Source organism: Chelonoidis abingdonii, chromosome 6 (genome assembly GCF_003597395.2).
Source record: "Chelonoidis abingdonii isolate Lonesome George chromosome 6, CheloAbing_2.0, whole genome shotgun sequence".
Taxonomy (NCBI): Eukaryota; Metazoa; Chordata; order Testudines; family Testudinidae; genus Chelonoidis; species Chelonoidis abingdonii.
The window spans coordinates 62,670,587-62,688,082 of record NC_133774.1 but is presented as its reverse complement, the minus strand read 5'-3'; the positions used below and the strand labels follow the sequence as shown (position 1 = coordinate 62,688,082).

General features: G+C 40.9%; 1 protein-coding gene across 1 annotated transcript in view; it reads right to left on the bottom strand.

Annotated features, from left to right (window-relative positions):
* FAM81B (family with sequence similarity 81 member B) overlaps positions 1 to 17,496 on the bottom strand; it is a 54,860-nt gene that overhangs the window by 18,110 nt on the left and 19,254 nt on the right. Inside the window, exons 3-4 of the mRNA XM_032798678.2 lie at positions 13,209 to 13,327; positions 1,579 to 1,708 (exon numbers count right to left, since the gene is read on the bottom strand). Of these exons, the coding sequence (XP_032654569.1) occupies positions 1,579 to 1,708; positions 13,209 to 13,327 (249 nt within the window). The remainder of the gene's footprint in view (positions 1 to 1,578; positions 1,709 to 13,208; positions 13,328 to 17,496) is intronic.

The following is a 17,496-nucleotide window of genomic DNA, read 5'->3' as shown; positions in this document are numbered from 1 at the left end:
CCATGAGAGGATGTCCTCCTCTTATCCCGTGACAGCTTACTTTGCTTAAGAGCTTGTCAAAAGCTTTCTGAAAAGCTAAGTACTCTCTATCCACTGGCTCACCCCTGTTCACATGCTTGTTGACTGCCCACCCTCAAAAGAATTCTAGTAGATTGGTGAGGCATGATTTCCCTTTACAAAAACCATATTGACTCTTCCCCAACAAATCGTGTTTATCTATTTTGTGTGATAATTCTGTTCTTTACTATAGTTTTCCAATATAGTTTTCTGATCAACAAATTAACTTGCATTCAGACTCTGTTCTTCTGCATTCTGTTTAGGGTCATTCTGTGAGAAGAAATGTTTTCTCTTCAGTGGACACTGTTGTTCCATTTTCTGCTTAATGTCTCTATATGAAGTGGCTGACTTGGTTTTTACATACATTTGTATGCTGCTTCATGTGATTTTAGCATACACCTGTTCTGCTTTTCATTTAGTAGGGAGGCAGGATGTTCTTACATGTATTGAAAGAGACAGATTTCCAAACACTGTCTTATAATACAGGTAAAATATGTCCATCTGAACTGCCATGGGTAATTCTGTCTTGGAGCAGATGAAGCTGACATTTGCACTGTATGAAATGAATGGAAGCTTGTCTTACATAGAAGCACACGCACACAGAATGCAGTGAATTGACTATTTTAAATAAGGAAATTAAAGACTAAGGTATAGCACATTTAATCTAAACAGCAACCTCTAATGAATATGGTGGGTACTCACTGGGGTGGAAGGAGGGACCAACAGTTATTACTTGGTAAGAGCCAAATTATCCCTGTGTAAAGATACTATTTATGTGTTTAAACCCGCACGATGCTGATCAGCCTGTATTCGTATTGAAGGCAAAGGAAGTTGAGGATGCTAGTCTCTCACAGGAGAGACCGAATGCTACGAATACTATACAGCACAATTTTTCCTATTGGCTGTGAAAATATCAGTACATCCATGCTATACACATGTACACGCCGCAGAAAAAAATACTTTAGCAGAAAAAGTGACTGACAAAAGTGAAAGTTTTACCCTAAGAATGACAAGTTCAAGAGAACTTTGGAATGGTTCCAAAATTTGCATGGCTAATTAATGATGCACTTAAGCAACTAGATCTGTCCCAGCTACTTTCTGAAGCTGAAACTAAAGAATAAAATCCTGTTTTCCTGTGGTATTTTCCAACTTCAGAGTCCTTGGATCTGGAATTTCAAGATGCATTTTAAAACAAGAAGGGGCTCGAGGGTCTAAGGTTTGTGTAATGAAATATTATTAGAAAATTGTCATGGGATTTTTTTTAGCATTTCATGATCCCCCACATCTCAGGATTGCATTGTTTAGTTTGCATTACTCCTTAGTGTGTGTACACTCCCATCCATGCTATTGTATAAATGTTATTGGATTGAAAAGGTGCTTGTTAAAACAAGTAAATAAACCAATGTCAATATCACATCCTCCATTAACATTGGTCAGCAGTTGTAAGGAGAGAAGATAATTTATATGCATATTTTACAGCCAAAATATCTTCTTTTTTTCATTATGTGTTAACCTGCTCACCTTCATTTCTAAATTATTAGCATAACTTTCCGAGGTAGAGCGGATGCCACCAATCTCTTTTGCTAGCCTCTGTATCTCGTGCCTGATGATATTTATGTCTCCAGATAGCTTTGCAATGCTCGCATCACATCTAGAATCAAAAAAGAGGTTAACTACAAAACATGAAGAGTATCAACAGTAGAATAATGTTATTTTTGCAGTTGAAGCCAATTGCTAGCCTCAACATGCCACAATTCAATTGCCCCATGTCCCCTGATAAGCATCCTGACTGGTGACAGGATAGGCTGGGCTAGACAAACATTGATACAATAACCCTGATACCAGTCCTGCTTCCAGTGCTGGTTGCCTAGGGAAATAATTTCTTTTTTGCAATAATTGAAGTCAACCGGAGTTGAAGGCAGTCAGCATTTTTGCCCTTAATTTGTAACTGTGAAGCACAGGGCTGATATCTCTTGTAAACCACAGAACTCCCATTGATGCAATGGAAACAGAGGAAGCTCTACAACATGTAGAACTGGGTCCTCTGTGTTTTATACAATTAAATAATCCAACAATTATAGCGTTAAATGAGTTCTAAAATGTATGCCCATGGGCTAATTTGGAGTCCTAGTGCAGCTGTGTTTGCATTAGAAACAAATGCGTAGGAACAGATTTGATACATTGCTGCAACTGATGTTCTAGCTTGTGACTCTAGTTTACTTAGGTTGGAAGCAGAGGCTAAGGAAGAGCAGTTTTAGTGCTGTTACTGACAGAAGTATACTGGTTTATAAGCAGTTTGTCACCATCTATTTTAACTCTCCCAGCTGCATTCACCAAAATCTGTATGGTGATTCAAAACGGGCAAATTATTTGACAACATTTGTTGAATAAAGGAATGACAATAATATTTAACCAACTTTACTTTTAAAGCAGTTTAAAATGCTGTTTCTCTTTCTAGAATCTATTATTTAATACAAGTTAGGCATTCTGTTAAGATGTTCAGATGGAGTCACATCTACCACTTCTGTGCACATCTTTCAGCATGAGAGAATTGGCCAATGCACCTGCATAATGGCCTGGAGAGAACTACACTAGACTCTGCTCCACAGCATGGAAGGGAAGCAGAATGTTCCTACACCACATCTTCACAGTTGGTGCCCTCCCTTGCGCAGAATATTCATGCTGGTTTCACTGCTGTAGAGCACTTCCACAACCTCTCTATAGGCTGCAGCAGCTGGCCCTATAGGAGGATTTTTCTATTCAAATGCTAAAGGTACTTATAATAAGATAGTTGAAATAGAACTTTTAAGGACACTACATACTATGCAATGTAATATTAATATTGTTATTAAAGTTGAGTAAGGAAATCAACTACATTTTAAATGTTTGAATAAACTATTTTCCTAAGGACTAGACAGAGTAAAATAGGAGAAGGAGCATCCACATTGTTGCTAGATAAAAGTCTGAAGAGAGATTTTGGTGGATGTGATTGAAAGTGTTTAAATAAAAGATGACAGTAAAGCTGCTCTCATGATTCTTGGATATTGTGATAGATCTCCAGAGCACTTAGATAAAGTGGAACAGGACATGTCATTGTAGATGATACAGATCTTGTAAGTAGGCTAGAACTTTGATCAAAAGGGATTATTGATTTGGAGAACAATTACATAATAACCAAGAAGGTGAACATATGTCTAGAGAGACAGCAGGATTACTTTCTTACACAGCTTGTTGAATTGTTTACTTGGTCAACAGCTTTTTTTGGCCCAAACTCTGGGAAACAAGCCAAGAATAATATGAAGTACCAAGCATCTACAATCTAGAGATTATGGAATTATTTATTGTAAATGGCTTGTGAGGGCAAGAGCTAGTGGAAAAAACTCTAGGCAGGGTGAGTCAAATTTATATCTGGTGTAAGTACACACAACTCTGTGGAAGTTGAGAGAGCTGCTCCTGCTTATAAATTGGTCCTATAACTTTTAAAATGTTGATTTTTCTGGCATGCAGAAGGCAAAGTCAGTTTTAATTCTGTTCTGTAATGTGCAGGACAGAGTTCTAAAAGAGTCAGACCATCACGGAGAGAGCATCTATATACAACTGACATTAAACCTGGCAAAAGATAAAAGGTCATGCAAATCCCAGCCTGCATAACTATTAATATTAAAAGAGAGCCTATGAAAGTTAGGCACTCAGCTTCTATTTGCCTGTTAACTCCCTCAGACTCCTTTTTAAAATCCCAACTCTAAGCAATAAGTAGGCTTTTGAAAAATGTGAACAACATGAGAAAGATGAGGAATGAGGGCTCTGGATCAATAAGATGAAATAATTTAAATTATAACAAGCCAAACAAAATAACCTAAACATCAGATGCAGAGAATGCTTAATGCAGGGTGTTAAAAGTACAGTCACAGCAGACGAAGGACCTGATTTTCATAATTGGGTAAATACAGCTTTGTTTGCATAACTGGTGGCTAGAGCTCTGGACTGGGACCCATGAGACGTGTTCTATTTCTGGCTTTGCTAGTGGGCTACTGGGTGGTTTTGGGCAAGTCACTACACCTCTTGATGCCTTAGTTTTCCCATCTATAAAAAGGGAAACTGAGTCCTCCTTTCTAAAGCACTTTGAAATTGACAGAGGAAAAGTTCTCTCTCTATAGGAACTAGATAGCATTATTAGCAAGATTATGTATGCAAATAACCAAATAGATGTCTATGGTATTGTTTATGGATGCAGTTATTCTGGCTGCACACACAATCGCATAATAATTATCAGGGCCGGTGCAAGGATGTTTCGTGCCCTAGGCGAAACTTCCACCTTGTGCCCTCCCCTCCCCCTCGCACTCCCCCCCTGAGGCACACCCCCTGACCCCCGCGGCAGCTCCCTCTCTCCTCTTAGGTGCTGCAAGCCTGGGAGGTGGGAGAAGTGAAGCAGCGACAGGCGTGCTCAGGGAGGAGGCGGGGCAGGGGTGAGCTGGGGTGGGGAGTTCCCCTGCGTGCCCCCCCCTTACTTGCTGCAGATGGCCCTCCCCACGCTCCCCTGCCCCAGCTCCCTCCACCTAAATGCCAGCGGCAACCGGGGCAGCCAAAGAAAATGGCGCCCCCCAAATCCTAGTGCCCTAGGTGACTGCCTAAGTCACCTAAATGGTTGCACCGGCCCTGATAATTATATGTGGAAAATATGTGTGTGCATTTTTGTATACATACATATGAAGATTCAGGCCTGAAGGCACATTATAAAAAGGAAAATTGCATCACTAAAAAGCTTGTATGCAATTGGAGCAAGAGGATAACGAAACAGGAAACTGTTTAACATATTGATCTAATTGTGTATAAAAGAGGAAGACAAGAGCTGCCTAAGGTGAAGTTCCTGTTTCCTGGTCAGATAGGGAGGGGCAAGATAGAGTGCAGACTGCAATGGAAGAGACTATTGAAAGACCTAGACATTATAATTCCATGAGATTTAAATAAATTTGCATATGAATAAGTAAATGATATATTTAGGCATTTCATTATTGACATAAATATAGCGCCAATGTTTCCTACTGCATCCTGAAGGACCTCAATTTTACAATTATAGGGAGTTCAATGAAAGGAACAGTTTCTTTTATACCATTATATCTAGCCAAGGATTCAAAAAATTCTGAAGCACCTAATAATTGTTTCCCATTCTTTAAACTTCATTCATGACTTGTAATAATCTCATAAAGTTCTGGACTTTTCTGATTTCCATTGCTTTGTGATTCAGAGAATTGTGCAAGAAAAAAGAATAGGCAGAATTTAACCTTCAGAACTAAGTGCAAATTCTATCTCCTTGTTCAGTCTTTTGCTGGTGGGGTGAGGAGAGTACTTTTACATTTATGGGAGGTCTCTCTCTTTTTGTTTACATTTGTCAGCTTGTTTTGTATTGTTGCAACATACGTCCATGTGCCCAATTGTGGTTGGGCTCATTTTAAAAATCAGGAAATTAGTAAATATATAATTTTCTGAGAGCAAACACAGAATGGGAATACAGCAATTAACTGAGATGTTGGAGGTGGGCTTTCCCTGATATTCAGAAATGCATATAGAACTCTCAAGAATTATTTGCTAACCCATTAGCTGATAGTGGGACACTTCTACACCATACCGAGGGAGAAAATTCAAATCTTGTACTTTTTGATCATTCTTTCTGGAGTAAATAAAAGATATATTATGGAGGTGATCATTTGGGGAAGAGGTGGAGTGAAAAGAAAGGAGGACATAGTTTAAATGATAAGCCCCAATGTATACTAGCATGCTTTATATGATGGACCATAGAAGGATGAATTACTATAGCTAATGGACAGAAAGCCAGGGTTCATTAATGTCCATTTCAGCCCAAATAGTTTTGTGCTAAGGGAAACTGAGCTACAAATTCAGTAGGAACCTATAATTATGGGTAGATGATTCACACTTCTGTTTAAAAAAATAGTAAATTATCTAACTCTGCAAATTTGCCTCCACCCACTTTGGTTTATGAAATTACCAGTTTGAACGCAGATTCTTCTTCCTCTTATGTCTGATGTAAATGTAGAGTAACAACTATTATATTGCATTTAAAGGTTAAGGCAGATATTTGCATCTGGAGTAGCAGAGTGTATTACTGTGATGCCTCCTTCATATTTGTGAATCGGGCATTGAGTTGTTATATGTTCCATGGTCTGTTCTGGGTGCCCATGGTCGCACACGGCACAGTCTTTAATCTTCCATTTGAGCAGCAAGTACCGTATCTGCATCTGCTATGATTTGTGCGGCTATGGTTTAGGGTTGCCCAGGAGCTTTGTGGGAGAGCAAAGCCAGAGATCTTCTGCATCGTGTCTTTCACAAGGTGTTTATTTGTGACTTCTTGAACGCTGACTAATATAGAGGTACTAAATTGCATTTTTTTCTTACAGTGGAGAGCAAAGAATTGTGACATATCAAAGTACTATTCAAGATTATAACTGTACTCAGTTTTTTCAGTACTGGGTCATTTCCCTTTTTCACTGGTTCCCAACACTGCAGGTAAAGTGCCCAGTTAAGGTTCAGCATTTCCAGAGGGAAACTAGTAGTAAACAAAATGAAAGTGCTTATGATGTGGAAATCATATAATTGTACCACACCTTAGCCTAACAGCAATTATTCATACGTAACTCCATTAAAAATTGACTGTTTAATTGCAGCTAGTAAAGGCATCCTTGGTGCTGTAACATTCACAAGTTTTGCTGAGGTTGGAAGACTTGCCCTTCTCTCTCTTTAAAACTACATGAGATCCTTGGAGTCAGTTTCTAGAACAGTACTGGTAGTGATTTAGGCCCCAGGTATGTTCTGTCATTGTATATGAGCAACCGTGTTTCATTTTCAGCTGTTGTTTTCTGCAGTTCCTTTCATTCCTGTGCAGAGGGGTTAGCCCACTAGGGGTTAGCTAGTGTCAGAATCTTCATGTTGTGACATCACAAAAATTGCCATGGGAGTGACTATTGCAGCCTCGCAGAATAGGTTAGGATATCAATACATGGATAAGACAGGAAGAGGAAGATGGGGCTGATTGAAAGGAAGAAAATGCTTATTTACATATAAATATCCTAGGGGGTGGTGTTGAATTGTAGTCTCCCACATGTATAGCTTTGCAGGGGTAAGATTTAGGTGGAAATTCCTTAATGTCAAAGCCCATGGAGTTTTCAAAGGCGACAGAGCTTGCCATGGCAGCTCTAGGGGTGATCAAACACCATTGTGGGCATAGGAGTGTGGAACGCTGTAAGGGATCCCAGAGATCCTACTGAGAGAGCAAACCCATGAGTCTGTGGAGGAAGAGAGATGAAGTTGAAACCCTGCAGCAGGCTGACAGTGAAGCTACTGAAGCTATTCTACCGACCCATCTGGTGCAGAAAAACTCAAGCAAATTGTCCCACATTCAGCAATAGTCTAAAGGTGGTAGCCCTCGTATTGGCCAAGGTGCATAAGGAAAAATGTGCACTGGGAGGTCACAGGGCAAGGCGTGATTAATTAGGCACTACTAGAAAATCTCAGCAGTTACTCAGTGAGCATGCTCACAAATGATTTTTCAGTTGCTTACAACTGTATTAGAGAGACAAGGTGAGTGAGGTAATCACTTTTATTGGACCAGTTTCTGTTGGTAGAAGAGAGAAGCTTTGGAGCTACTCAGAGCTGTTCTTCAGATCTGGGAAAGGTGCTCAGAGCTAAATACAAGGTGGAACAGATTGGTTACACACATTCAGAGAGACCATTCACGGTGAAGTGGCCTGTTAGTACCTCTCCAGTCATAGTACAAAAAAGGAGGTTAATGGGTTACAGATTGTTGTAATAAGTCATAAATCCATTGCCTTTATTAAAACCATGATTTTTAGTGTCTAGCAAGCTATGACTTTAAGCTCCCAGATTTATCTTTTGAAGGTTTTGTGCGGGTTTCCTTTGAAAACAAGGTATGAACTGCAGTGACAAGCTACATTGCAAGTGCAGCTGTGGATGTACACTTCAGTGGGCTCTATTCACACACCAGGTCTCAACTTCATCTGTTTTGAGCGATTTGTGTGAAAAAAGTGTGCAAATATTTTTTTACAATGGTACAAGTATGCTTTTCTCAGCCTTGCTTAATGCATATGGCTGCACGGATTTCCACCTAAGTTTAAAAAAATAAAACAAAACAAAAATTCATCTTTAGGCTGAGTAGAACATGGAAAATTTCAGCCCAAAGTGAAATTTTAGGACAGTTCTGAGCAACTGAAAAATGGGGTTTTGCAACCCTCTGCTTATCAAGTGACTAATATAATTGGCCAGAATCTCATCTGGTGTAAATTGGCATAACTCCCTGGACTATAATGGAAATGTGTTGATTTACACTAGTAGAGAATCTGGCCCAACACGTATAATGAAAATAGGTTTCCAGCACTGCCAAGCTGGAAATTTGGCTCCCTCAGGGGCAAATACTTCACTTCAAAGGCCGGGAGCCCCAAGTACTAGCAATCTACTGCAGTTCTATCCCTGGCAAGGGAGTGAGGAAAGAGTGGTGGAGAAGAGGGAGGACTGCAGATGTATGGAATACAGAATTCCTTGGGGCTAATTGGGACACATTTACTGTCAGGCCTGGTGAATGGCTAGTGGATCCATCCCTATACAATTAATTTTGTGACCATTCCCCTTCTAGAAGGGGTATGATTCTTCCCTGGGAGTTGCTACAGCCCTAGAACTACAGTAGATTATTAGAGTTTAAAGCTAGAAGGGGGTATTAGATCATCTAGTCTCAACTCAATATCACAGGGGCTGTCCACAATTTATTTAACACTGTTTTTTCAAGAGTATGCCCTTGTTAACTGAAAAAACACATAGAATTAAGGAGTCACCCTGTAATATGTCACATAATTCATGGACAGCCCCACAGACCATTACATTTCACCTAGTTATCCTTACATTGCGCTCAGTAATCTGTGTTTAATTAACACATGACTTCCAGAAAAGCAGCCAGTCTTGATACGAAGACATCAAGAGATGGAGAATCCATCACTTCCTTTGGTAGTTTGTTCCAGTAGTTAATCACCCTCATTGTTAAAATTTTGTATCTAACTTAAATTTGTCTAGCTTCAGAGTCTCCAGGCATTGGATCTTGTTAGGCCTTTTTCCACTAGATTAAAGAGCCCTTTAGGACCAGTATTTTCTCCTCATGAAGGTACTTATACACTGCGATCAAGTCACCTCTCAAACTTTTTTTGATAAACTAAACAGACTGAGATCTTTGTCTCTCACTGGAAGACATTTTCTGCAGACCTTGAATCATTTTTGCGTCTCTTTTCTGGGCCCTCTCCAATTTTTCAACATTCTTTTTAAAATGTGGACACCAGTATTCTTGGATTGGTCTCACCAATGCGAAATACACAGGTAAAATTACTTCCTTATTCATACTCACTACTTCCCAGTCTACACATTCAAGAATCACATTAGTTCTTCTTGCCACAGCATTAAGGACACATGTTTAATTGCCTGTCCACTGTGACCCTTAAATCCTTTTCACAGACACTGCTTTTCACAATACAGCTCGCTCATCCTGTAGGCATGGCCTGCATTCATTGTTCCTAGATGTATAACTGCATTGGGCTGCACGTTTTACATTTTGTTTGAATAAGACTACAATACCAAGCAGGACCAGTGCAAGGATGTTTCGCGCCCTAGGCGAAACTTCCACCTTGCGCCCTCCCCCATCCCTGAGCCCCCGCCCTGAGGCGCCCCTCCCCCCCCACAGCAGCTCCTCCTCTCTGCCCTGAGGTGCTCCCCCTGCAGCAGCTCCCCACCCCCCATCCTGAGGCACCGCCCTGCCCCAGCTCACCCCTGCTCCTCCTCCACCCCGAGCACACCATCGCTGCTTCACTTCTCCCGCCTCCCAGGCTTGCGGCGCCTAAGCTGATTGGCGCCGCAAGCCTGGGAGGCGGAAGAAGTGAAGCAGCTCACCCCTGCTCCACCCCCTCCCCAAGCACGCCATCGCTGCTTCACTTCTTCCACCTCCCAGGCTTGCGGCGCCAATCAGCTTAGGTGCCGCAAGCCTGGAAGGCAGGAGAAGTGAAGCAGCCACGGTGTGCTCGGGGAGGAGGCGGGGCAGGGGTAGGGGTGAGCTGGGGCAGGGAGTTCCCCTGTGTGCTGCCTCCCCTTCCCCTTACTTGCTGAAGGCGGCCCTCCCCGCACTCCTCTGCCCCAGATCCCTCTGCCTAAATGCCGGTGGCTGCCGAAGAAAATGCCGCCTCCCAAATCCTAGCGACCTAGGCAACCGCCTAGGTCACCTAAATGGTTCTACCGGCCCTGATACCAAGTGATCCAGACCACACTATGACTGCACTGTCCTCATCATTATTTACCATTCTGCCAATCTTTGTGTCATCTGCAAATTTAATTAGCAGTGATTTTACATTTATTTCCAGACCATTGATAAAAATGTTGAATGGAGTCGGGACTAGTACTGATTTCTTCAGAACCCCACTAGAGACACCCCATTCAATGATGATTCCCCTAGTTTTTGAGATCTGTCCACTAGCCAATGCATTCTCAATGCGTTCATCATGTGCTCTATAGATATTGCATAGTGTATTGTATTTTTAAATCAGAATGTTGTGCAGTACTAAGCCAAACACCTTACAAAAGACTAAGTACATTACATTTACACAGTTGCCTTCATCAACCAAAACTGTAATCTCGTAGAAGAATAAAATCAGGTTTGTTTGACAAGACCTGTTTGCCATAAAACCATATTGACTGGCATTAATTATATTCCTACTATTTTTTAATTCTTTATCAGATGAATACTATATCCGCTTTTCCTTTCTTTTGACTGGCACTATCAGACTGACCAGAATGGACATTCTGCTTGCACTTTTTAATATTGGCACAATACTGGCACCCTTCTGTCTTCTGGAATTCCCCCACTATTCCACATTTAGTAAAAATTAACATCAGCAGGCCAGAGAGCTCCTCAGCCAACTCTCTGTTAGTTGCAAGTTATCAGGGCAATATTTGCCACAGCATAGCCTGAGGGGAAGAAGTCTATCTTTCCCTAGCACCCTAAAAATTTCCCCAGCACAACACTCATCTACATATTCCAAAACATTGAATGCACTTTACAAACTACAGCTATCCCTGCATCCACCACTAAAATGCATCCATCTCTGAGGTGGAACACAGTGGTGCTTAGCTGTCGTACAGTAGTGTTGCTGTTCTCAGTTTTAGGAGAGGAAATGAAGACTTCTATGCCATATATAATTGAAACTACAGGGGAATTTGGATAGGGGAAATGTAATTACTCAAGTTGAAATCTAACCAGCACATCAAGGATAATATCTCTAAAATGTTACACGTTTTTGAGGAAGAATTGCGTCTGAAAGATGTAGTTATTATTCATTAGCATTATATATTTTACCAGGGCTGGATTAATCTTTTCGGCTCCAATACCTGAACCGTGACCCTCTCCCCTGCTCCACCGATGTTCTACCTCAAGGCCACATCTCCGCTCAGACTCTTCCTTTTGAGGCCCCACCTGTGCTCTGCCCTGATGCCCCACTCCCACTTGGCCTCTTCCCCTGAGCCCCTGCCCATTGCTCACATGGTGGGGAAAGGGTAGAGAGGAATGAGCAGGGGCAGGCCAGGATCAGAGACGAGCAAGCTCTGGGTGGGGCTTTGGGGGGAAGAGGCTGAGTGAGGCAGAGCCTCCGGACAGAGTGTGGGCGGAAAAAGGGGCAGGTCCGCAATCTGGATGCCAAGGCCCCTTCTGAGTGTGGGCCTGGCACCGTGGCACCATTGACACCATTGTAAACCCAGTACTGTATTTTATTAACAGATTGAACCTGATTCTTATGTACACTAAGAACCCTTCACGCTGCTCTGGCAGTGTAAAAGGGAGTAAAGTATATTGTCATGGGGGTAAGAGGGAAGGTTCTCTCATAGATAGGAAACAAAAGGTAGGTATAAATGGTCAATTTTCACAACAGAGAGAGGTAAATAGTGGTGTCCCCCACTTGTCTGTACTGGACCAGTCCTATTCAACATATTCATAAATGATCTGGAAAAAGGAGTAAACAGTGAGGTGGCAAAATTTGCAGATATTACAAAACTACTTAAGATAGTTAAGTCCAAAGTGAAGAGCTACAAAAGGATCTCACAAAACTAGGTGACTGGGCAACAAAATGGAAAATGAAATTCAGTGTTGATAAATGCAAAGTAATTGGGAAAAAATAATCTAGACAACTAGACATATAAAATGATGGGGTCTAAATTAGCTGTTACGACTCAAGAAAGAGATCTTCGAGTCACTGTGGATAGTTCTCTGAAAACAGCCACACTGTGCAGCAGCAGTCAAAAAAGCAAACAGAATGTTGGGAATCATTAAGAAATGGATATTAAATAATACAGAAAATATCATATTGCTTCTACATAAATCCATGGTCATCCCACAGCTTGCATACTGCATGCAGATGTGTTGCCCCATCTCAAAAAAGATCTATTGGAATTGGAAAAGGTTCAGAAAAAGGTAACAAAAATTATTAGGGGTATGGAAAGGCTGATATCTGAGGAGCGATTAATAAGACTGGGACTTTTCAGCATGGCAAAGAGATGCCTAAGGGGGGTTATGATAGAGGTCTATAAAATCATGACTGGTATGGAGAAAGTAAGTAAGGAAGTGTTATTTATTCCTTCTCACAGAAAAACTAGAGGTCACCAAATTAAATTAATAGGCAGTGGGTTTAAAACAAACAAAGGAAATCTTTTTTCAAACAATGCACAGTCAACCTATGGAACTCCTTGCTAGAGCATGTTGTGAAGGCCAAGACTATAACAGGGTTCAAAAAAGAACTAGATAAGTTCATGGAAGATAGGTCCATCAATGCCTATTAGCCAGGATGAGCAGAGATGATGTCCCTAGCCTCTGTTTGCCAGAAGCTGGGAATGGGTGACGAGATGGATCACTTGATGATTACCTGTTCTGTTCATTTCCTCTGGGGCACCTGGCATTGGCCACTGTCAGAAGACAGGATACTGGGCTAGATAGACCTTTGGTCTGAACCAGTATGGCCACTCTTATGTTCTTATACCCAATTTAAGGCCCCTTTACACACCTAGAGCAGTGAAAATGAGAATCAGGACCACTATGTTTTACTTACCTGGCCACCCTTCCACGCAAGTCCCCAAATCCATGTAGGTATTTATGGTCCAAACTTTGAACAGCAAAAGTTGTTCCTGTTGTAACATTATCTCTTGTTCTTATTTGTTTCTCCAAAACCTATAAATTCATAGTCACATCCTCTTAGCTTGTTTAGTTTACCACTTCATTATTCATTTATTAGTATTTCAGAGCTTAGCAAAAACATCCTTTAAAGAAGGAGTTGTCAAGGTTTTCATTTCAATTTCTACAGCACAGCTGTACTCCTTTATAGTATCTATCTAAATTACATGAATAAAAACTACATTGCAAGAACATTAAGGTTGCGAAGTCAAGCAATCAAAAGTCAGGAAATCCCAAATGAAGGTTGCCTATGAAAACTTAATTTGCCCCCTTTGTGCATATGCATTATGATTCAGTCTATAATTATATGATCACATGCTATTTTTTTCCACAGGATCCAGGCTGCATTCAAGTGTACAGCATGACCTGTTTTATCCTCATTGTTCAATGTGTGAGCACATACCGGAATTGCTATATTGTATTCAAACCCTACTCTGAAGACAGTTATTAATTTTCTCATGTGCTTTTCAAAGGTGTTCCTCATTATAACATCCGAGTGCTTCTCAAATATTAATTTATTTTAAAAACATCCTGTGAGGTAAGGGTGTGGTATCGCTCCCATTTTACAGATGGATAACTAAGGCACAGAAAGTTTAAGGTTAAAAAAATCTACTTATTTTGGGTGCTCAAAATTTTGGAATCTAAGATATGGGATAGGAGGCTGAAGAGGATCCTAATGGGAGCAGGAAGAGATCTACTGATTGTCCTTCATGTGGCAACAAATTAAATTGCTAGATTTTTGCTGGGCCGCATCAAGGAAGACTACACCAGACCAAGAAAGACACTTAAGGAAATGGGAGCTCAGGTGATCTTCAGTGGAATCCTACCTGTCCCTAGAAGAGGACAATGAAGATGAGACAATATTACAATGGCTCAGGCAGTGGTGCTATAAGGAGGGTTTGGGGATGTTCGACCACTGGGAAGCATTCACGGACAGAGAACTGTTCTCATGAGATAGACTCCACCTGAGCAGGGAGGAAAATAGACTTCTGGGATAGAGGTTGGCACAACTGATTGAATGAGCTTTAAACTAGGAATCTGGGAGATGCTTATGTAATCTCCATGCCTGATTCCAATGCTCACTTTTATAGTCAAGTCAACCTTTCCAGTGGACTCTTCTGAGGATTACCCCTCAAAGCAAAGTTTATTCAAACCATAAAGAAGGCGACATGGAGTCTGGTGGTGAAGTTGGCTCCATGCTCTTTCTTCATGTGTATGCTGAAATGCAGATTTGTCTTGTCTCCTGTCATTTCCCCCTCCTGCTGCCTCAAGGACCCTGTATACTAGTTATATGTAAACTGAAGTAAACACACATTCCTTTGTTTAGGACAGAACTGTTTAACAACTTTTGACTAGTCAAGACTGTGTGGGTTTGAACATGTGCTAGCAATTTTATATGTGGGTATTAATAACTTTACATATAATTTTGCTACACACATTTCACCATGATATTATTGACCAGCAAGTTATCAGTTTTCAGTTGATAGCTCCCAAAGCATATTTTGTATTAAGACTATTACAATGGTGTGTACAGTGTGAATACAGGGATGCTTTCGGTCACAGAAGTTACCAGTGGAGTTCCTCAGACCCTGGTGCTGGGACCAATCTTACTTAACATTTTCACTAATACCTAGGCACAAGAAGTGGGAGTGTGCTAATAAAATTTTCAGGTGACACAAAGTTGGGATATATTACCAATATGGAGAATCACAGAATATCAGGGCTGGAAGGGACCTCAGGAGGTCATCTAGTCTAACCCCCTGCTTAAAGCAGGACCAATCCTCAGACAGATTTTTACCCAGTTCCCTAAATGGCCCCCTCAAGGATTGAACTCACAACCCTGGGTTTAGTAGGTCAATCCTCAAACCCAGAATATCATGCAAGAAGATCTGATTGACTTTGAAAATTGGAGTAATAGAAATGGGGTGAAATTTAACAACGCACTTAGGGACTAACAACAAGAATTTTTGCTATAAGATGGAGATGTATCAGTGGAAGCAACAGAGAAGGAAAAAGACCTGGGTGTTTTGGTGAATCACAGGATGATTAAGAGCTGCCAGTATAATGCGGCCACAAAAAAGACTAATGCAATCCTTGGATGCATCAGACGAGGTATTTCCAGTAAAGATAGGGAACTGTTGTTATCATTATACAAGGCATTGGTGAGACCTCATTTGGAATACTGTGTGCAATTCTGGTCTCCCTTGTTAAAGAAAGATTAATTCAAACTGGAACAGGTACAGAGAAAGGCTACTTGGATGATCAGAGGAATGGGGAACCTCCTGTATGAAAGAAGACTTAAGGAGCTTGGCTTGATAAGCCTAACAAAATGAAGTCTGAGAGGAGTTATAATTGCTTGCTATGAATACATGAGAGGGATAAACACCATGGGAGGGAGAGGAATTATTTAAGTTAAGGGCATATGTTGGCACAAGAAAAAAATGTATATCAAATGGCCATCAAGAAGTTTAGGCATGAAATTAGACAAAGGTTTCTAACCATCAGAAGAGTGAAGTTCCAAGGGAAGTAGTGAGGGCAAAAAAAATCCTAACTTGTTTCAGTACTGAGCTTGATACGTTTTTGGAGGGGATGGCATGAAGAGATTGCCTGCAATGACATACATCCTATGTGCAACTGCTACTTGCAAATATCTCCAATTGCTACAAGATGGGACACTAGATGGGGAGGGCTCTGAGTTACTACCAAGAATTCTTTCCCAGGTGTGAGGCTGGTGGGTCTCACCCACGTGCTTATGGTCTAATCGATTGCCATATTTGAGGTTGAGAAGAAATTTTCCCTAGGTCAGATTGGCAGAGACCTTGGGTTTTTTTAGCCTTCTTCTGAAGGATGGGGCATGGGCTTCTTGCTGGTTTGACCTAGAGTGTATGGTGGCTTGTCTGTAACTTTAAGTCTTTAAATGAAGATTTGAGGACTTCAGGAACTCAGCCAGAAGTTATGGGCCTATTACAGGAATGGGTGGGTGAAGTTCTGTGGCCTGCCATATGCAGGAGGACAGACTAGATGATCATGATGGTCCCTTTGTGCCTTACAGTCTATGAGTCATCTAGGACCTGACTTTTTTTTCTGGAGACTTAGCATTATATAGCAGTTAATATGTCCAAAGCACAGCCCTGTGATTTTTTTTTTTAACATGGGCAAAACATTGTATTTTTCATTAGCCTTATTCTCAGAAGTGGCTATTCCATTTGGCTGAAGATTTGTGTGTGTGTATATATATATATATTATATATTATATATATATAATATAAAGCTGAGGCACATACCCAGCATGGGACATTTGAGCTTGAACAGATAAGGTTTGGCAAAGTTATAAGTAACTAAAAACAGGATCATATAATGAGAACTGGCAGGCAACCTTAACATGAAGCTGTGCTACCAGCCCCATCTCTGATGCTGTCTGTCTGATATAACTAATAAAGTTGAGTAAACATTTTAGGATGAGTTCCAAGTTGAGCAGGAGCTAGGACATATACATTAAAAACTTCCATACTGCACAAACATAGTAGCAGTTTTTTCAAGCTATCCGTTGATTAGAGCTGAGTAAAGCTTTCTATGTAAAATCAGAATAACTTGAGATTTGTCTGTTGTCAAGTTCCTGGAGCTTCTTCAAACATGCAGTGCTTAATGCAACATTTTTGAATCAGTAAAATTATCATTGAAGCTGGGTATAGTTTTATCTTTGTTACACAGAATTTAGCTAAATTTTTGAAGGCAGCTTTTGTGATGCATTGTAGATATTGAGCTGACTTTGGTTATATTGTGGAAGTGATGTTAACGAAAGTCACGTGGCCCTTACTCTGAATCCCCTGACTGTCTGAGCCCATCCCATGTATTTCTGAGAGTTAACAGAATTTTTTTTTAACTCACTGTCAGTGAGTCAGAAAAAATTATAGGGCCTGATTTATCTTTGCCCTCTGGCCCTTTTTAATACCACTTAGATTGGTGCAAAGCGATCATAGGGCAGGCATAAGGGCCCTACTGCCACCAGGGAATGCCTCTAATATAAATGGCCCCTACATCAGCTCTGTAACATCTCTGCAGCAGAAAGAGGCATTCTAGCACTGGCTCGAGAGAGATGGCACATGGGAGAACTGAGGGGGCTGGGAAACGCGGAGAGCAAAATGTAATGACAATCTTTTCATTCT